The sequence below is a fragment of the Rhinolophus sinicus genome, chromosome 10 (genome assembly GCF_057876585.1).
Source record: "Rhinolophus sinicus isolate RSI-liver-muscle chromosome 10, RSI-T2T, whole genome shotgun sequence".
NCBI classification, from domain to species: Eukaryota; Metazoa; Chordata; class Mammalia; order Chiroptera; family Rhinolophidae; genus Rhinolophus; species Rhinolophus sinicus.
The window spans coordinates 16059080-16078524 of NC_142510.1; the positions used below are offsets into that span (position 1 = coordinate 16059080).

General features: G+C 62.3%; 4 protein-coding genes and 1 non-coding gene across 7 annotated transcripts in view; 2 read left to right on the plus strand and 3 right to left on the minus strand.

The window, feature by feature from the left end:
• Window positions 1–730: 730 nt before the first annotated feature.
• MCRIP2 (MAPK regulated corepressor interacting protein 2) lies at window positions 731–6065 on the minus strand. The gene is made up of 5 exons (XM_019756241.3): window positions 5783–6065; window positions 5560–5677; window positions 1658–1785; window positions 1342–1443; window positions 731–1128 (listed from the first exon to the last, which is right to left on the minus strand). Exons 1-5 carry the CDS (start codon window positions 5832–5834, stop codon window positions 1058–1060), a joined length of 471 nt encoding a protein of 156 aa, XP_019611800.1. The 5' UTR covers window positions 5835–6065; the 3' UTR covers window positions 731–1057.
• Window positions 6066–11250: 5185 nt separating this feature from the next.
• On the plus strand, window positions 11251–11321 carry TRNAG-CCC (transfer RNA glycine (anticodon CCC)). Its single transcript has one exon. It is a non-coding gene; the product is annotated as a tRNA-Gly (tRNA).
• A 354-nt stretch (window positions 11322–11675) lies between these two features.
• On the plus strand, window positions 11676–13345 carry METTL26 (methyltransferase like 26). Its single transcript, XM_019756239.3, has 6 exons — window positions 11676–11952; window positions 12077–12239; window positions 12456–12515; window positions 12837–12904; window positions 12995–13073; window positions 13144–13345. Exons 1-6 carry the CDS (start codon window positions 11756–11758, stop codon window positions 13189–13191), a joined length of 615 nt encoding a protein of 204 aa, XP_019611798.3. The 5' UTR covers window positions 11676–11755; the 3' UTR covers window positions 13192–13345.
• A 402-nt stretch (window positions 13346–13747) lies between these two features.
• WFIKKN1 (WAP, follistatin/kazal, immunoglobulin, kunitz and netrin domain containing 1) lies at window positions 13748–17187 on the minus strand. The gene is made up of 2 exons (XM_019756227.3): window positions 15924–17187; window positions 13748–15301 (listed from the first exon to the last, which is right to left on the minus strand). The coding sequence occupies exons 1-2, from the start codon at window positions 16092–16094 to the stop codon at window positions 13823–13825; spliced, it is 1650 nt and encodes a 549-aa protein (XP_019611786.3). The 5' UTR covers window positions 16095–17187; the 3' UTR covers window positions 13748–13822.
• Window positions 17188–17366: 179 nt separating this feature from the next.
• The window catches only part of RAB40C (RAB40C, member RAS oncogene family), a 28929-nt gene continuing 26850 nt past the window's right edge, over window positions 17367–19445 (minus strand). For all 3 annotated transcript variants that reach the window (XM_019756228.3, XM_074322968.2, XM_074322969.2), the window contains exon 7: window positions 17367–19139. In XM_019756228.3, the coding sequence (XP_019611787.1) occupies window positions 18859–19139 (281 nt within the window). In that variant the 3' untranslated portion in view covers window positions 17367–18858. The remainder of the gene's footprint in view (window positions 19140–19445) is intronic.

A 19445-nucleotide genomic window follows, 5' to 3' on the forward strand; every position in this document is an offset into this window, starting at 1 on the left:
GCGGGCCCAAGACCCTGCTCCAGCTGCCCTGCTCCGGCCACTCCGTTGTCGCGCCCTGGGGCAGGAGCTTTCGTCCCCAGGACTCTTCAGCCACCCCCAAACCGGGACCCTGTGGGGGCTCTAGCATGACTGGCTATGGGATCCACGGAGCTTCGTGATTTAGGCCCAGCTGTATGTCGCAAGTGAGACGCACTGGCAGGGGCCGTCCACACTCACTGACAGCCCAGCCCTCTGGAGGCAGCGTGCACACCAGGGGTACTCCACTTCAGTCTACATCAACGGCAGGCCAGGTCACCCACCAACCACACTAAGCAGTGTCCCACAGGCCCCAGGACCCGGCAACCCCACCTCCTACACTCATCCCCCCAGGGCTCTGTCCCACAGCCAGGCTTGGAAGATAGGACCAGGGATCCGGAGACTTGGGAGGCTGGGACCCCATCCAGGGCCAGTTATGAGACATCTTTGGGCTTCCAGGGGGGGCGCAGGCACCTGCCAACTCCAACAGGGAGAGGAAAGGGGAGTGGGTGTCAAGCGGGGCTGGGTGCAGTTCACAGATTTCCAAGGAAGATGAGCTGGCCCTGGCACCTCTGTCAGGACACAGGAGGGCAGCTGGGAAAGGTGTCGAGGGCCTGAGCTGCAACGTGGAACGTCAGGGCTACAAGGGGGGTTGGGCTGGGCCTGGCACTGGTACGCAAGGACTTACACACAAAGTAAAGAACACTCCAAAAAGGCAATTTCTCAACTTTATTAGCCTGGAGCTCCGCCCTATCAGCCCCTGGGGCTGTTCCCTGGGCACAGTGAGCAGGATTGAGGTCAGACAGTTTCAGCCCCTGGCCCCTGGTATCCCGGGACAGCTGAACCAAGGTGTCAGTCCACAGGTGCAAAAGTCCAAATGCTGGCACTTCAGGTGTGGCCGGCGTCCGGCTAGGCCCAGGGTGAAGCACGGCCTGCCGCAATGGGTGGACAGGGCGCCGTGGTCCTTTCCTAGCAGACGGTCTGCCATAGGGCAGGGGCAGGGCCGGGTCCTGTGCAGGCAGCCTTCCTCCTGAGGCAGCGGCTAGGAGCAATTAGTGATTCTGGCCAGAAACTGCTGCGCCCACCACTCGTCCAGGTCGATGGGCACAAAGTCTGTGGGCAGAGCAGATGGTTAGGCAGTGATGCCACCTCCCAGACCTGTCAGTGTCTTTCCCCTCAAGCTGACCACAAGCCCTTCACCCAGACCCCAAGTGTAACAGGCAACTGGGAAGATGTGGGTCAGGTTCGAGTCCCCTCCCACACCCCTGCGGCCAGAACCTGGCAGGGCCCAGATCAGGGTGGGAGGGCTCGGAGGGGAGGGCTCACTCTGCAGACGGGGGTTGGGGGTCCTCTCCACATACTGCACAGGCCTCGGACCGCTCTCACCGGCTGGGCCACCACCCAGTTGCTGCTCCACTTGCTGCCAGGCTGTAGGGAGAGGGACGTCAGACTGAGCCTGGCACCTAGTCTTCCCCCCAGGGCCTGGCGGTCACTATGGACCCCGCCCCAGAAGTGGGAGCGGGCAGCCTGCTCGATGGCCACGGGACAAACTGGCAGAGAGCCCAGCCCTCTGGCATCTTTGAGTCAGGTTACAGTGGGGAAGACCAGTGGCCCAGGCCACACCCGTGAGCCTCCACACTACCTTCGGACACAAAGCGGACATTCTCCTCGTGGGCCAGTGTATAAGTCTCCTGGGTCCCCTCGATGGATGGGGATGTGGTGGGGGGCCGCCGGCCATTCACCCGGTTGAACACGAGCCTTGGCCCCGGACTGTGGGAAGGGGGAGGAGATGGTTGGTGACCATCCCAAGCCCAAGAGTGGCCTGGCAGAGTTCTAGGAACAGCCTCAGGCCACCCCACTCCCCCCCAGGCCAGGCCCAGCCTCAGCACTGCCCTGCACCACAGGGCAGCTGTGTGCTGGACCAGGTGGCTGAGGCCTCTCTCCCACAGGCCTGAGCCCCCAGCAGCTCAGTTCACACCCATAGCCCCCAACCCTGAGGCACGCCTGTGATTATAGGCCAGGAGGGCCCCCAGCTCTCTGTATCCCAGGTCCCCAGCTGGATTCCATGCTCAAGGCAAGCAGGATCTCTTGGGCATCCCCCTGCCACCTGCCTCCCACCTCCCCTAGACTGGCCAGGCCTCCAACAGCCCAGGTTCTGACTGGAGTCATGACCAGTTCACTTTGTCTCAACTCCACCCTCTAGGCACAGTTTTTGGCCATCTTCTCCCCAGAGAAGCTTCTCCATCTCGCTGATGCCCCAGTGCGGGAAGAAGAACCCAAACAAGAGCCTGATGGTCTCTGCGCCAGGCCCCATGAGGATGAGCCCCAAGGGACAGCTCCAATGTGGGGTGGGCCATCCTGCGTGGGGAGGGAGGGTGTAACTGCAACCCCAGCCCATCCTGGCAGGCCCCAGACAAGGACCACACTCTTGCCCACAGGGGTGAGACTGCTGAGTGCGGGCCCCTGGGTCCTGAAGCTCAGCCTGGTAGGCATGTGGTGTCCAGAGGGCCGCTGGGCCCATCCGGCCAGCTGGGCCTAGGGCAGTGATGGGCCGTGGAGGGAGCAGGGCCGCACCTACAGCAGGAGGTGGGAGCCGGGAGTCCTGGGCTGCACGTGCCACTCCGCCAGGCACTCGCCTGCTCGCAATCCTGGGCTCAGGTGCCCCACCGCTGCTCGGACTTCCTCCTCAGCCAAGAGGGGCACTAAAATAAAGAGGAGCGTCTTGAGGGGCACCAGTCCTGCCAGCTCTGGGCCGCAGGAAATCTAGAGGGGCGGGGCTCCTCCCAGTCTAACTTCACAAACCAGAGGGCGTGACTCACACAGCCCCTCACCTGCCACACCTCTACCCCCAACCCTGTAAGGCTACAAACAAACTCCAGGAAAGATTGCAGGCTGGACATGGAAGAAGGAAAAACAGAAGGGAATTAAGAGCCCAGGGCTGCGAATCCCAGGGATGACGGTGGTGGCTGGCACCTGCCTGCCCCTCCGTCCTGGCCACTCCCTGGCCCCTGCCAGCAGTTACTGTGGTTACCTAATGAGACTCCACAGTGGGGGAAAGGGCTCAGGCGCCATTTGCTCACACTCCTGTGGTCCCAGGCCACCATGTGCCCTCTCCAGGGACACTGCCCACAGACAAGTTCCAGCCTCCAGCACCACAGTCCCTGCTCTGCACCTACAGGGGCATGGTCTCACCTAATCCCCTCCACTTCCCCCAACGTAGACCACAGTTGTCCAGCCCAGGAATCGGGGCTCAAGAGGGAAGTGACCTGTCCAAGGTCACACACCGAGTGGGTAGCAGTATCAGGACTTAGCTGCACATCTGTCTGACCCTAAATAAAGCCCACAGCTCAGTACAGCTCCCAAGCACCTGCCCCACCCATGTGTGTGTCTTTCTGCCCCTGCGTGTCTGGTGGTCACATGGCCCCCTTTTATCTTTTCCCCAACAGTTGACATTGCCTACGTTGATCTTATTCTCTCTCCCATCTGTCTCTGGCTGGGAGGGAGAGCTTGGCAGAGGCACAGACCCATGTGGCCTGTTCACCACCACGGGCTGCACCTAGACCCATGCCCGGCCAGAATCGCGGTCCGTCTGTCCATTTAGCGGCTCAGACACTGAGCACCCGCAGAATGCAGCAGTGGCCCAGACACCCCCTGGGAAAATCAGGTGGGGTTTGCGGGGTGGTGAAAAAGCACTACTACAGAGAAAAAAGCAGAGAAGGTGGGCAGAAGTCGAGGTGGAGCCAGTTTAGAGGGTGGGCCCCTGAGAAGGTGCAGGAGCAGGGGTGGGGCTCCTCCATGTGCAGGACAGCTGGCTGCTCCGCCTGGGGGGGAGGGGCTCTTCAAGGCCACAGGACTGGGAGGGGGCAGCTCAGAGAAGGGGGAGTGACCTAAGAGGGAAGAACAGCCAGCTCAGCTGGCCAGCACATGCTTTGCCTGTTCTCCACTCCTTTGCACCCAGCAGGACACAGTGTCACCTTCTGTGGCCAGCCCATCTCCCTCAGGCCCGGCTTGTCAGCACTCTACTGACCCGGACCTGGCAGGCTACCATGTGCCCAGCTGCCTCAGGGCATGCTGAAGACAGAGGTGAGGCCTCCTGGGAGTTTTCAGGGCTCTGTACTATGTTCCCATGCCCTTCCCCAGCACGCCCCAAGCCTGCCACAGGCACACCCTGCCTTCCCCAGCAGTGGGGGGCCATGGAGAAGAAGGCAGTGAGTTTCTCCAGGGAAGAGGGTGGGAAGCACACTGGGCCACTCCAGGCCCAAGCTCCCTGACTGGGTGACCAGTGGCAACTACACACCTATGCCTTGTTTCTGAATGAGGGCAGCTGGGAAGTCCAGGGACCGGGTGACAAGGCAGTGTCACAGCAGAGCCTGGGTCCCAGGAGCACCCCCAAAGCCTGGCTCATGTCCCTCCTCCAGGGGGCACCTGTGGTTGGCCTAGAATATTTTCCTCATTAGGATCTAGCCCCAAACTGTCAATACGCCCCCAGCAGGAGGCCCCGCTGGGAAGGGTCCTGGGCCCACAGGCTGCCCCCAACCGGTGGCATCTGAGGCCTGCAACTGAGGGGGAAAGGCAGGCAGAGGGGCAGGCTGAACCCCCACCCCACACACACACACCCCTGATCTCCTGGCTGATCTAGGAGGCTGTTTGTCCCCAACTTGGAAGCCCCCTCCCACGCCAGCAGAACTGCGGCCCCAAACCACAACCCTCAGTCCAAAGCCCAGGGCCCAGGAAATGTGTAGACTACCTGAAACCAAGGCCAGGGCTTAAGCCAAAAAAGTAAAAGCTGCAGCCCTGGGGGGGAGGGGGATCTGATCTCTAGGTCACAGTAACACCACTGAGGCCAAAGTGTCCCAAACTGAGCCTCCTCTGGCTTCAGGCTCTTGGCACCAGCAAAACTGCTAATCAGAAAAGATGAGAAAGTGCAGGCTCCAGAGAGCCCTGCGGGGGGCCTCCAGCGCCCAGCCAGGGTGTCTGGAGTGTAGGGCAAAGGAGGGCAGTGTCGTGGCAGAGCCAGAGGGAACCACGTGCACCTCTCCTCTCCCCCAGAAGGCTCTACAAGCACGGTGCCCGCCGTGGCCACAGACAGGAAGCCTTGAAAATTAGCGGCCTCGGCGACCCTCCTCCTGCCTAAAAGGAAAGTCCGCAGCAGCTTGCCTCAAACCTCGGCCTCTCAGCCCAAGGTCGCAGGGACATCTGACTCAGATGCCTGGAACCCCTTTAACCATGGAGCTGGTAGGCTTTCTCTCCACTCCGGGGTCCCACAGGGCCCGGAGTGGGGGTGTCCACGCATATCGGACCCAGCCCCCTTCGACCCAGCCAGGTGCCAGGTGAGGCGGAAGCGTGGAGGTGCGGAGATTAGAGCTGCCAGCGCGGGCGTGGAGGACGTGGGCGGGGTCGGCATGTCCCGCCCCTCCGCGCCTGCCTGCCCGGAGCATGTGGTCGGGTCTCAGCTAACCTTTCCCCAAGGTCACCCTCCCGGCCCAACGGCGGTCGGCGGGGGAGGGGAGGGCCAGGCTCCCGCCGGAGCCGTGCGCGTCTTACCTCGAGAGGGGCCAGGGTCCTGGTGGCTGCGCCCGCGGGGGCGACGGAGTGGGCGGCGCCGGCTGTCGGCATTTCAGGAGCTCTCCGAGCCTGCTGTCTACTTGCTGCTGCGTGGGCCCTGCGGGCACAGGGAAAGCGCGTCAGCAGCTGCTGCGCCAGGACCCGGGGCCGTCCCGGCGCTCAGACCCCATTCCCACCCTTCCCGCTGCCCGCCCCTGCGCACCTGTGCGGCGCTGTGCGACCAGCTTGCTTGGCCCCTTAGTGATGGTGTACATGGTGCGGAGGGGCCGCCCCGCGCGCTGCTTGGACGCACGCCCTCGCCTCCCCGCCCGCCAGCCCGCGGCCAGGTCCCGTACCCTCCGCTTGGGCTCGCGCTAGGCGGGCACCGAGGGCGCGGCCCCTTTAACGGGCTGCGGGGCGCGGCGGGGAGGGGGCGGGCCCGCTACACGCCCCCGGCCCTTAAAGGGCCCGCTCGGCTCCGGGGGGCACGCGGCGTAGGCGGTGCTCCGGCTCTTTGGGAAACTGACCCCACCCGGAGCAGGGAGGCCGGGGCGGGGCTGGCGGGATCCAGCGCTCCGCCCCACACTGCCCAAGGCCGAGGCAGAGGTAGTGTCCTGGGGCCTAGAACTCCGGTCCGTCTCCCTGCGGGAGGCCAGGTGAGCCAGGGGGCACCCAGAGCGTGGGCGAGGCTGCGGTTCAAGGCCCCTGCCAGGTCAGCAGTGAAGTCCAAGGAGCCGACGCCCCTGCCACTGACAGGCGCTGGGGTGCTCTGTGTGTACCCTGGAAACGAGGGTGCACGCACTCTTGTCAGTGGTTGCAGGGCCAGTGTGAAGGGTCCCTCTTGGCCTGGGTCTTGGGGTTTAGGGGGTCAGAGATGAGAAAAGGGGGTCTGCCCCCTGGGTTTGGGCAGAGACTTCAGGAGGCCCTGGGAATCTCCTACCCCACAGGACAGGAGCAGTGGGTGCATCCTGCTTCTGGTCTCAGCCTCAGAGGCACCCGCGGCTCCAGGGAGGAGGAGGCCACTTACGGATACAGGAGCAGTGTGGCAGGGTGGGACGTGGGGAGACAGAAGGTGGGTGGGGCGGCCAATTTGCCTGGTCTCCTGCATGGGAGAAGGCAGTTCCACCTCCCCACCCTCCTCCAGGCAGTGGGGTAGGACACGACCCACTGCACTGACAGTGCCTCAAGGCCTTGGTGACCTCCAGGGAGTCTGGAGGCCCAGGAACAAGGCCTGCCCTGAGGGGTAGGATATGCCTGGAGCCCCACCTAGGAGGGCTCTGCCCCACAGGGTTCCTTCTGAGAATCAGAGAAGGTGCTCACAGGCTGCTCAGGGCTGTTCCAGGCCGTGGATTGGGGGGGCCCGATGGGGGGGCGGGAAACCGCAGCACTCTGGGTTTGTGAGCCTGAGAGCCTAGTGGCACCCTGTTGTCTTCCATTTGGTTGAGTTCAATCCTTAACATCCCCCCACCCAACAAAACAAACTTTGCCCCCAGTTTCTGGGTTGCCCCCAGGCTTGGCAACCACCCTGGGCCCTCAGGGCTCCTGTACTGCTCCCACAAATATTTGAGGAGGCTCAAGCTGCCTGGCCACAGGGCCTGGGGTGTCCACTGGGGACTTGTCCCAGCTGCTGCCCCAGGAGGCTTGCCCTCAGTACAGTGAACATTGGGTTCCTGCAAACCCAGCCCCCTCACCCCACACACCCCCTTCAGAGCAGAGTGGCCTGACGCCTCCCACACAGGCAAGGCTGAGAGGCCTGGGAAGACAACACGCAGAGGTCACAACTGGGACGAGTGGGGGCGGGAGGGGGGGGAGGGCGGAATGACGAACCAGCAGGACGCCCACCGCACCTGCTCGGTGCTCTCGCAGGTGACGCCTTGGGCTGTGTGGGGTGACCAGGCCTGCTCGGGGACCCTCAGGGAAGCTTGCGGCCTAGGAATGGCTGGAGCTGGACCGTCTTTCTTCTCGTGTCCCCCCCCCCCGCCCCCCCCATACAGCCCCTTGGCTCTGCACCCTGTGCTAAGGGAGGCTGAAGGACAAGTGAGCCCCTCCCAGCTGCCTCCTCTTCAGGGCCGGGCCAGGCTGGGCTAGGCCTCTGCCCCTGAGAAGTGACAGGGGGCTGGTGAGCCCAGTCCCCCAGACAAGCGCATGGCCGGGGAGGCCAGGCCTCCCTTTCCACCCGTGGGGCCCATATCCCCCCCCCCCCCCGCAGCATCAAGGCCAGCGTGGCCCTGCATCATCCGCCCTGGCCTTCCTGGCGGCCTTGAGCATGTTGCTGACTCACTCTGGGGAGACACCACAGGGTGAGGGGTCTGAGGGGGGCCTGTGTCCTGAGGACTTGTGTTCCTGGCAGAGGGAGCAAGGCCCTGGAATGGGGGCGCAAGCTGACAGGAGCTCTCTGAGAGCTCCTCCCCACCCCCCCAAACCAGGCTGACCTGTTTGAGGGGAGGGACGGGCCCATTGACAGGCAGACAAGCCTGGTCTTTGCTTAAACCCTCTGGTGTCAAGGCCCCAAGCCCTAATCTCCTGGCCCTGCCCACAGGCCTTTTCTGAGGTCAAAGGTTGGGTCCAGAGCCCTGGGAAGGGCCCAGGGGAGACAGCCCAACTGGGATGGTCCTGACAGCAGGGAAGAAACGGGGTGCAGGACAAGCAGGGGCTGGAGGGGTGGGAGGGTGAGAGCCCAGTGGTCTCTAAGGGACGCTGAGCCACGGGAGCAGGGGGAACAGAGAGGAGGAAGGCCAGGTTGTGGGGGGCACCTGCTTGGGGGGGGGCTGGCCTCCTGCAAAGGGGCCTTACCAGCCTCACTGCTCCCAGGACCCAAATATGTATGACCACAAATGACACCTTGGCATTGTAATGGAGCCTGGCAACCAAGGGGCATGGGATAGGCCCAGCCCGGGCCCCCAAGAGCTCAGCTTGGTTCTCCTGGACAGGCAGGAACCCCAGTCAACACAAGGTTCTGCCCTCCCCTTCCCCCGCCGGCCTCCCTGGCCTTCCCACGCGGAGGAGAAACTATTCAATGACATGACTGCCGACTCTCAAGCTAGATCCAGGACAGAGACCGCTTCCCCCTTAACCCCTCTCACTGTCTGATCCACCCCTCGCTGTGCCCCAGGTGTGCTGGTTCCTGGAGGAGGTCTTTCCCTTCCGCAGGCAGGCACGTGGTAAAGTGTTCTTTCCCTCATCTGGGGTGGGTCATGCCCTCGTACCCACACCCATCCTTCTTGCCCGGTCCTATCCTTAGTGCCTGCCATGTCATCTTGTCACTGCCCAAGATACACCTCTTATGTAAGTTCTCTTAATAAACTCTTGATATAGTGATAGAGTTGTCAATCTCTTTTGTTAGTCTCTTGGCGTCCTGGGATTTGATGTAACACCCTGGATCCCTGCGATGGCAGCGAGGCCTGCAGAGGCAGCAATCCGCAGCCAGCAGCCCTTCCACTGTCAGAAAGGCCAGGAACGCATCCTGGAGTTGGAGCTGGGAATCTAAGGGAGGGGACCTCACCCAGCACGTGGAAAAAATGGTTGGCAGGGTAAGAGAAGACCTTTACCTCTGGGACCCCAATCATCATAATAAAAACAAGTACTACTTTTCTCTTTAAAAAGCCTCTAGATGCAAAACTAAAATTTTATGTAAAAGAAGAAGCTTATGTTTTCAATCAGGCTCAATTACATTCCATATCTGAAGTCACCAACCCAGACTGGAGGAGGGGCTTCTGCCAGTGGAGGGGTGGCCACAGGAAAAGGCTCTGGCTGGATGCTCCCACACCCACTGCCCAGCTTCTGGGGATTGCCCGGCCCATTGCCAAACCCAAGTGAAGTGGGTTGAATGGTGGTCCCTAAAAGATACGTGCACCCAGAAGCTCAGAATGTGACCATGTTTGGAAAAAGCAAGATGAAGATTTTGAGATAAGGTCATCCTAGATTAGGGCGGGCCTCGAATCCAATGATGAGAGTCCTTGTAAGACAAAGGAGCAGGAGGTGTGGTCACAAAGACACGGACAGGAGACGGTGGCCAGGTGAAGATGGAGGCAGAGAGGAGAGCTTCTGACAGGCCGGCTATAAATCGCGGTTCCCACAACCGACCCATCCTTGCATTACGTAATTCACTAGAAGGGCTCACAGAACTCAGGGAAACACGTATGTTTACTGGTTTGTTATAGAGAATACAACTCAGGAACTGCTGATGAAAGAGATGCACAGGGACGGTGTGGGAGGGGCGGAGCTGCCACCGCCACCCCCAGCAGTGTGGGTAGAAATTCACGTGTTCACCAACCCAGCAGCTCTACAAACCCCTTCATTTAGAGTTTTTATGGAGGTTCCATTACGCAGGCATAACTGATTGTCACTGTTCATTGGTGATCAGCTCAGTCTCCAGCCCGTCCCACCCAAGGAGGTTGGGAGTAGGGCTGAAAGTTCCAACCCTCTAATCACAAGGTGGGTTCCCCTGGCAACCAGCCCTCATCCTCCAAGAGTCACCTTAAGGGTATAAACCCAGGTAAGGCTGAAAGGGGCTCATTAGTGAATAAAAACATGCTCCTCTCACCCCATCACTCAGGAAATCCCAGGATTTTAGGAGCTCTGTACCCGGAGCTGGGACAAAGACCAAATATATATTTATTACCCGACGTCACAGGGTGGCCCATGCCCAGGGAAGCCAGCAGGAAGCCAGTGGCTCTAGGTTGGCAAGGAGTGGTGAGAGGCCTGGGTGGTGAGGGGCGTAGGCAGTGAGACCCCAGGTGACCACTGCTCATAGGTGGGGGTCAGGGGAAGGGAGTGCATTGAGAGACACAGCTCTACCACCCAGAGACACGGAAAATAGCCGACAAACCAGAAGAAAGTGACGCAAAAGGCGAGTCAAGTAAAGAAAGCGCGGCTCTGTGAAGTGGGAAAGACCGCTGAAGAAACACGGCTGGTCACGACGTAGAAGCCCAGCGGGGCCGCCTGGAGGCGAGGGGGTCGGCCCACTGAGTGGGACTATCCCGGGTGGGATCTACTACTTCCTTCCAGGTCTGACCGGCCCCTGATCCCAACCTGGACGCCCCCTGGCGGGCAATTCCAGGCGAAAGGCCGGGTCAGGGCCATCTGAGCCCTAGCAGAGGGCCGTAGGGTGGGTCTGCGGGGTTTCAATGGTAAAAAACTGTCCAGCAAGAGATAAGCTAGCGAAACAGGGCCAACTGGGCGAGCACTCTGGAGCCAACAAATCGGCCTCCGGTTGGATTCAGGGGTCACCGACCCCTCACAACATCCGTAGACCCTGGACCAGTGCTGACCATTCATTGTCCTAGAGAAGCTCTGAGCATCACAAGGTTCCCCCGTATCAGGACCGCTTCGCCCACCCGCAGCTCCGCCCCAGTAGGAAGCCCACCACGGCCCCGCCCCCATCGGCTCCGGATGCCCGCGGTTGCCATGGTTTCCCCCGTGCAAGCCTGACTCGGGGCCGTCCTTACACCCGCGTCCCGCATCCCGGCTCCTTCCCCTCTGACCCTGGGCGCGCAAGCAGCACTGCGAGACTCCCACCGTCACGGACCCCGGCGCTCCTACCCTAGTTGCTGGCTGTGGTACCCTGGGCCCGGCCTCCCGACGGCGGCGGCGGCGGTGGCAGCGGCGCGGCGCAGGCGCTATGGCATTTCTGAGCACGACGCGGTTGCGTCACAATCTCCTAGGTCTCACCGGCCACCGCGCCATCAACAGGCGCCGCTGGTGTAGTGGTATCATGCAAGATTCCCATTCTTGCGACCCGGGTTCGATTCCCGGGCGGCGCAATTGTCCTTTTACGTTTTCCCCATCTCAAAAAAGTTATCTCTCGCTCAAAACAGCAATTTCAAAACGAGAGCAAACCAGAAAGAAGGGGGAACCATCCATTCCGACACAGCTCGAACGAGACGAACATTTGCCGAGAGTGACAAACACTATGAAAATGTTAGGACGTCCATGGCGACAGGGCCTTGAGCTGAAGAGCACCTGCAAACCAGCGACCCCAGCCCGCCGCCTCGTCCCCCGCCGAGGGCTACTGCTTCCTGAGCGCCTCCTGAGGCTGCGGTTCCTTTAACCCGCCGCGCGCGTCCTCCTGGGAATTGGAGTCCTTGAGGGGGCGGGCCTCGCGGAGGCCGGACTACAACTCCCGGCGGGCTTCGCGACGACTGGACTACGGCTCCTGATAAACTATCGCTCCTGGTGGACTATCTGTGCGGTAACGATGCTGGTGGCGGCGGCTGCCGAGCGGAACAAGGAGCCTATCGTGCGTGTGCTGCGGCAGTATGTGGACCCGACCCAGCGCGGCGTCCGCGTGCTTGAGGTGGCCTCGGGTTCCGGCCAGCACACGGCCCACTTCGCGCGGTCGTTCCCCCACGCCGAGTGGCAGCCTTCGGACGTGGACCAGCGCTGCTTGGACAGGTGCGGGGGAAGGCGGGATCCCGGGTGGTCACCCCACGCCACCGTGACCTCTGTGAGCAGGTTTGCAGGGAGCGGCAATAACGGGTGCAAAAGGCCTCCCTACCCACGTGCTGCCTTCCCACAGCATCGCCGCCACTACTCAGGCCCAAGGGCTGTCCAACGTGAAGCCTCCGTTGTACCTGGACGTGAGCTGGGATTGGGAGCATTGGGGCGGGATCCTGCCGCAGTCGCTGGACCTGCTGCTCTGCATCAACATGATCCACATCAGCCCTCTGAAATGCACCGAGGTCTGTGGGCGCGCGGGCTAGCCACCCAGGGGCCAGCACCTGCGCCATGCTGCACCCCTCTCCCTGCACTGGGAGGGCGCAGGGTGCTGGGTTTGCCCCATGTCATGGGGCACGGAAGCCAGGGGAGATCAGGTTGAGTCGCCAGCCCTCAGCCCAGGGCCCTTTTGGAGGCCTGGGGAGAGTTCCTCACTGCCATCCTGCCTCCGCCGTCCCCAGGGGCTCTTCAAAGCAGCAGGACACCTGGTCAAACCCAAGGCGCTGCTCATCACCTATGGGGTGAGTGCTCCTGCCAGAAATGAGCTTCTGATCCCAGCCAGGCTCAGCTGTCCTCTCCTTTCTGGACTCCCTCCCTCCTGTCTCAGTATTTTCAGTTGCCCTCTCCCCGACTACTGTCATGATTGAAACACGCCGAGACCCTCCCCTCCATCTCCCTGCACCCCTTGGCTCACCAGCTGGGGTCCTCAGCTGTCCTCTCTTGGGGACAGGGAGCTGTGTGTCTTTTTCATCCTCTGGGCGCCAGCTTGCAAGTCTGCATGGGTCTGACTGGGGAATGGTGACCCTGGGGCTGTGGGCAGAGCCGTCCCCCTGTCTCCACAGCCCTATGCTGTCAATGGGAAGATCTCCCCTCAGAGCAATGTGGACTTTGACCTGGCCCTCAGATGCAGGTTAGAACTGGGTGGGAGGGGGGCCTGGCTGGGAGGGCAGGTGGGCTGGGTGGTCCTCAGGCCATGACACCACCTCCTTTCCCCCTGCAGGAACCCTGAGTGGGGACTGCGCGACACAGCCTTCTTGGAAGACCTGGGCAAGGCTAACGGCCTGCTCCTGGAGAAGATGGTAGGTGGGGAGGGCTGGGGACACGGGTGGCCTCCCTGGGCAGCTTCTCCAGCTAAAGTATCTCGCCCAGGTGGACATGCCAGCCAACAACAAGTGCCTGATTTTCCGGAAAGAGTAAGCCATCCCCCTTGGCTCTTTCTGGGACAAACCCAGACAGCCAGCCTCTGCTTCCGTGGGCCAGGCCATGGGGACTGGCCCTGCCCAGTCTGGGGGCTCTTGGCCAGTGGCCACAGGGCTGCTGAGAGCCTGGGAATAAAGTGTTTCCCGCTGTCCTTTTGCTGGTGTCTACTCCTCCGCCTGGGAGCACCGCTGGTGCTGCTGGGTGGGCAGGCTGTCTCTGAGGGCTCCATACTGGGGGCAGGACGGGTCTGGCCTGTGGGGTCAGGACCTGGGGACGTCCTGGACCCTACTGCTCTGCTTGGGCAGCAGAGAAGGAAGGAAGAGGACCCAGGGACTGCTGAGGCAGGACTGAGCTGGCTGCATGGCCCTCCACCACGGGAGGTGGCATCCCCCTCTGCGCCTCCTGCAGGGAGACAGGAGGCTCCCCAAGGGGGACGAGGTGCTCTCTGCTGAGCTTGGACTGGAGCCAAAGCCCCAGAGTGGTGGCAGGCAGGACCCCAGGGGAAAAGTGGTACCCCTGGGAGGCGCAGCATCAGCAGGCCACAGGTCCCTCCTGGGAAAACCGATTTTATTTGGAGGCACTGGGGGCTCTGCAGGGCAGGGGCAGGCAGAGCGCGGGGTGGGCAGGGCTAGTCCTGGAAGCGGTTGAGCAGCTCGCAGGCCTTCTTCTCCAGGAGCTCTGAGATCTTCTTGATGCGCTTCTCGCTGGCAGTGCGGACATAGCTTCCAGCGTCCAGGACGGCCACCCCGTCTCGCACCTCACCCATGATGACCAGTGGGCCATCACCGGCGGTCACATTGGGGCAGGGGCAGGCCCAGTCCATGCCACTCAGTGTCACCTCCAGGTACTTGGTGCCCAAGAACCTGAGGCCCATCTTGTCGTCCTTCAGTACGTCGTCTAGGGCCACACGGGCAATGCTGCTGCCGCCTGCCTCGGGCTCCTCCAGCACCTCGGTGAGCCGCCCCACAATGGCGAAGTCACTGCGGCACAGGCTCAGTGCCAGCTTGCTCCTGAGGCGGCAGGCCCGGCAGGGCGGCGTGCGCGGTACAGGGCAGGCGTCCTCACAGCTCTCTCGGCTCTCGAAGTTGTTGCTGTTCCCTTCACAGCCACCGTACACGAAGGGGTGGCACTGCTGCAGTAGCGGACTGTAGGCCCAGCGTGGCTCCCAGCCCTGGCACGGACCCTGCACGGCCGGCAGCACGCAGGTGTCCCCAGGGCCGCGGACACAGGCCTGCTGGCATGCCTCGTAGGTTTCAAAGCCCCAGGTGCTGCCATCACAGCTGCCAACTGGGAAGGTCATGCAACTGCCCCGCTGTGGGTCAAAGTACCAGAGAACTTGGCTGGAGGGGGGGTTGGCACAGACCTGCGTGTTAGGCAGGCACTCAGCCAGGGCGGAGGCGGTGGGGGCCTTGTCCCTGGCCGGCTCCCGCTGGACCACGGAGAGCGGAAAGTCGGCCCGCAGCAGGCCGGCAGCGTTGCGTGCGGTGCAGGTGTAGAGGCCGGCGTCCTCAGGCCGGGCATTGTAGAGTACCAGCTGTCCTATGCTGGTGACCACCACGTTGCCGTACATCTGGTCGGGCCTCATGATCAGGTTTTCCCGCTGGTCACTCTGCTTCTCCCAGGTCACAGCAGGTGGCGGGCGGCCGCTGACATCGCAGTGGAGGCTGGCAGTGCCCCCCACATAAACCACCTGGGGGGAAGGGCTGCTGTAGAGGGCAGGTGGCACTGGGGTGTCCCCAGGCGTCGGGCGGGCGGTGGTCTCGGGAGGCCCTGGGCTGCTGGGGGGCCAGCTGAGGATATGTTTGCAGGGCACGACGTGCAGGCGGAGGCCACGCAAGCAGGCCTCGGCGTCCATGTAGCAGCGATTGTAGTAGGTGAGGCCGTCTGAGGCGCAGGTGAAGCTGGGCTCCTTCTCACAGCGGTCACGGCAGCGGCACACAGGCTGCCCGTCCCAGATGTCACAGTCAGAACCCTGCTGCGGGCACGTGAAGCCCTCGCACGACGCCACCAGTGTGGGCATAGCCGGGCCACCATCGGGGAAGCGGGCAGCCACGCAGCTCTGCAGCCCACACACATTGGTGCAGCACTTCTCAGCGGCCACGCAATCCTGGAGGGGTGGGGGACAGTTCAACAGGTGCCCTAACACCCAGCAGCCCTGCCCAGGGCTCTGGCTTGCTGCTTCTCCCTGAGTCTGTTTCCCTTCTGGAAAACAGGTTTGCACAAATTTGCTTTCCATCCAATGCAGTGAGCTACACCTGCCTCATACACCAGTCCTGTATGTCATCTCATTAAATCCTCAGACCCTGCCCCCCAAAGCAGGGTTTGTTTATTCCCATAGTACAGATGAGGAAACTAAGGCCCAGGGAAGACGGGCAGCATGCTCAAGGCCACTTTGGGCGAGGCAGGGCCAGGCTGCAAAGGCAGGATATCCAAATGTGGCCCCTGCCTTTCTCTACCTGACTGGTCCTGAGAACAACTGGCTCCAGGGTGGGGGTGAGCAGGTTTGGGAAATGAGGGCAAAGGCTAGGGGTGTCCCCTTGGATCCTCATGCAGGGCACGGCCTGAAACCCTGGCAGGAGTGTGGGAGCCAAGGAGGAAGTAGGCTCCCGGGGCTGGGGTACTCTGCAGGCAAGGCCTAGGAACGGGTGTGTCTGGGCTTCTTCCAGGCCACCCCAGTTCCCTGGGACCTCCACCGGGGCGGGGCGGGTAAGGGTGAAGCCCATGCTCACCTGGTCCCCGACGCACTCACGCTCACAGGTGCTCTGGGCGTCCACCCACAGGTTGGGGCTGAGCTGGTTGGGGCACACCCCTGGGTGGCTCCCAGGCCCCTGCGGCAGGCTGGCCCCCAAGGTTAGCCCAACCAGGAGAAGGAGCGGCAGGAGCAGCCTCTGGGCCGACATGGGGACCACTGGGCCAGGGGGCGGGGGTGTGCGGCCGCCAGCCCCTCAGGCCCCAACGAGCCCTGCTCCCTGCAGGCATCCACCCGTCCAGGCCTGTAGTCAGGGCCCCTGCGAGGGCTGGTCCTCCAGGCTTCCCTTTGGCCCCCAAGGTCTGGGCCCAGAGCAGATGCTCGTCTCAACACCCGTGTGCAAAGGGCTGGGTGGGTTCCGGGTCTGCGCCCTGGCGCGGCCTCTTCCCAGTCTGGCCCCTCTATGGTCAGCGTAGGGCAGGGGGCAGGGAGAGGGGGTTGGGTTCGGGAGGGGCCGAGGCCCAGGAGCAGGGAGACACTGGCCACGAGGGTTACGGAGGGCGGAGAAGGGCCGGCTCTGGCCGGAGAGGGGAGGGGAGGGGACACTGTAACCGGAGCCCCTCCTCCCCCCAGGCCCTGGGCTGAGGGGATCAAAGCCGCCCGGCAGACCCTCCCAGCCCGGGTTCAGGACCGGGACGGAGGGGGAAGGGAGATCAAACGCAGGGGCTGCCAGGATCCGCCCTTACAAACCCTTCCTTGGGGCCCAGGAGCATCTGCTGAGGCTGCATGGAAAACATCCCGTGACCCTGTGCCTGACCTTCTGACCCAGGAGGCAGCGTAAGAAGAGCCTGGTCTGGTCAGAATGAGACCCAGCAATGAGTCCCAGATTTGGAGGATGCCACTGGTCTGCCCTGCGAGGGGGCCACGGGGCCAGACTGGATGGGGTTCAAGGCCCAGGACCCTCCTATAAAGCGGCAGCCAGAAGCGTGGTCCGAGTGTGGGAGTCGCGTTCAGAGCATTGCCCCCCATCCCTGCTGACCCCCAGGCCATTCACCACACCCGTGGGCCCTGGTCCTCAAGACCCACCCCAGGTCATACGCTGCACCCCTGGCTCCATGCCCACGCCCTCTCAGGCCAAGAAGGAACTTAAGTCAGCAAGGGTTCAGGATCCCAGGTTCCAGCTTTTGGGGGCAGCAAAGAGCATGTGGTCCGCCAGCATCTGCTTCCCTACCCCACAGGGAGGGAAAGACTGGGGAGGGCTGCCTGCCAGGCCCACGGAGAAAGGCAGCTCGCCCTGTGACGGGAGGCTGCTACAGCCAAGCTCAGGCCTCACGCCAGGACATGTACCACTGAGCGAGGCCAGTCACGGGACGGAGGGGTCCACAAAGTGTCAGAGCACAGACCCGCCCCAGTGCATCACACCTCCAACCCAACAACCAGTTAAAACCAGAGACTTTAATTCACATAAAACGCAGCCTGGAGGTCAGAGCTGAATTCCATTTACTGTACAAAGAAACAGTCCGAAACTAACTCAGGAATGGTGCGAGTGTCAGCAGCGAAGGGTAGTGTTTGTGTGGGGAACGCAGCACAGTCCACGTCCTCAAAAGAAAGTCTGTGAGATTTGGTTCAAAGTCCAAAGAAAGGGGTGGGGTTGGCAGGACAGGCGGGGCCTCCTCTGCCTGACCCTGCTGGTGGCCAGGTGTCGGCAGGGGCTCCCAGGCACCCTTGCTCCTATGGGCCTCGGCCCCCCCCGCAACGTGCCTCCCAGAACAGCGGACACGGGGCTGCCGTGGGGGGAATGCCCACCACAGAGGGGTCCCAGAATGGGGGGTGGTTCAGGCCCAGGGAGGGCCTGGCAGGAGGTAGAGTTAAGCACCAGTGTGACCAGTGACTATGTCACCAGCCAGGCAGGTGGAAGGAGGCCAGGCTTCCAGCTCAGGGCTGGCTGCCAGGTCGTGGAGAAGGGGTTCACTGCTGTGGCTGCTCCAGGTGGCACCACTAAGAAATGGATCAGCATGGTCCTGGTGACACGTGACCTCATAGAGGGGTGATGCTGGGCGAGGAGCAGCTATGGGGTGACACCAAGGTCAGGGAACAGAAGCTGGCGAGCGGGGTCCAGACGCCCAGGAGGCGAGTGGGCAGTGACTCAGTACAGACCTGCAAAGCACCTGGCAGTGCCTTGCGGGTTTATCACCCACAGACAGCTCTGCGTCTTCACTTGGAGACAGTGAGCCTGTCTCACGTAGCAACATATGTAAACGTGACCCAAGATGCCCCCACACAAGAAAGGATGTGGGGCGCACCCCGCTTCTCCTCTTGCAGAAATGCCGGTGCTCCACTTGGGATCCAATGGCTCCATGACACGCTGGGACGTCACCTAAGAAGCTGCAGCACCCTGTGCAGCCTGCCAGGACCGCACAGGCACCACTGCCCAGCACTGTGTGGTGGGCTCCCTGGCCACCATCTCAGAAAGACCAGATGGGCAGGGGGGTCCGAGACTGCTGCCCAAAGCTCCACATGTCCCCACGGGCCCTTGCACAGCCCGTACCCCACATGAAGTGTATGTGACAGTGGATTCGTTCCGGTCTTTGCCGCAAATCCCTCCCTCTCCAATGTCCCAAAGTTCGTCCCCACGAATGGACTCAGGTTCACCCCGTGGCTGCATTAAGGCTTCCCTGTCAGCCCTTTAAAAAGGTACAAAAGTGGTGAAATGTCTTCTCTATAAATAAAAGAGCGAGCCAGGCTCTGTGGGAACGCAGGCCAGTCCCCGTGAGGAGGGACCAGGCGGGGCACGTGGAGACCTGGACTTGCTCATCTGGCGGAGAGGCCACCTGCCCGTTAGGCGCACCCATGCTCCGGGGAGGGGCCGTGTGGCCAAAGTCTTCCCTGTACACGGTGCCGGGAGCCCCCTCCAATCCTGAGCCCTCACTCGCCGAGTGCATCTGGGCAGGCGCAGGCGGCACTTGCCTGCCCGGCTAAGAAATTTTGCAGTTGCTCCTGGAGCAGTTCTGGGGTGGGCTCTGTGGGGGGCGGATGGACTTGGACCTCTTGAGGCTGTTGCCCTTGCTCCCGCCGCCCCCCGCCCCACTGGCCAGCGAGTAGGAACGCCCGTGCATCATGACAGCATTCATGCCATTGGCCATCGAGAAGGACTTGAGGTGGCTTTTGATGGTGACAGGCAGCGGGAGCTTATCGATGAGGTGAACGGGGGTGCAGGAGACGATGGCACGGCAGCAGAGGTCCTGCAGGCTGAACACTGGGGGGGAGCAGAAAGGGGAGTCAGAACTCAGGGACCAAACCATGGGGGAAAGGGGGTCAGTACAGGGTAGTCACATGATGAGGGTCAGGCTACAGTGGGAGGTGTCAGGTGGGGGGAGGATCAGACCATGGGGAGGGTGGTCAGATTGGGGGTGTTGATGCGGGAGGATGGGGTGCTGCAAGATCTCAGAGCCTCAGGCCTCAAGGCAGGAGGGCGAGCAGTTGTTTGACCAGATGAGCACAAGTGACGCTCAGTGGGAGGCAGAGATTTCCGGACCTGGACCCTGGATGCCCGACACACCAC

Bases quoted from the DNA above. Each gene is read 5' to 3' on its own strand.
- MCRIP2 (XM_019756241.3), bottom strand. From the start codon at position 5,834: ATGTACACCATCACTAAGGGGCCAAGCAAGCTGGTCGCACAGCGCCGC. The intron at 5,678-5,782 runs GTGCGCAGGGGC...CTGTGCCCGCAG, and splicing joins GGTCGCACAGCGCCGCACAG to GGCCCACGCAGCAGCAAGTA. The intron at 1,786-5,559 runs GTAAGACGCGCA...CCCTTCCCACAG, and splicing joins GGACCCTGGCCCCTCTCGAG to TCCGGGGCCAAGGCTCGTGT.
- METTL26 (XM_019756239.3), top strand. From the start codon at position 11,756: ATGCTGGTGGCGGCGGCTGCCGAGCGGAACAAGGAGCCTATCGTGCGT. The intron at 11,953-12,076 runs GTGCGGGGGAAG...GCCTTCCCACAG, and splicing joins GACCAGCGCTGCTTGGACAG to CATCGCCGCCACTACTCAGG. The intron at 13,074-13,143 runs GTAGGTGGGGAG...TATCTCGCCCAG, and splicing joins GCCTGCTCCTGGAGAAGATG to GTGGACATGCCAGCCAACAA.
- WFIKKN1 (XM_019756227.3), bottom strand. From the start codon at position 16,094: ATGTCGGCCCAGAGGCTGCTCCTGCCGCTCCTTCTCCTGGTTGGGCTA. The intron at 15,302-15,923 runs GTGAGCATGGGC...CCACCCCTCCAG, and splicing joins GTGAGTGCGTCGGGGACCAG to GATTGCGTGGCCGCTGAGAA.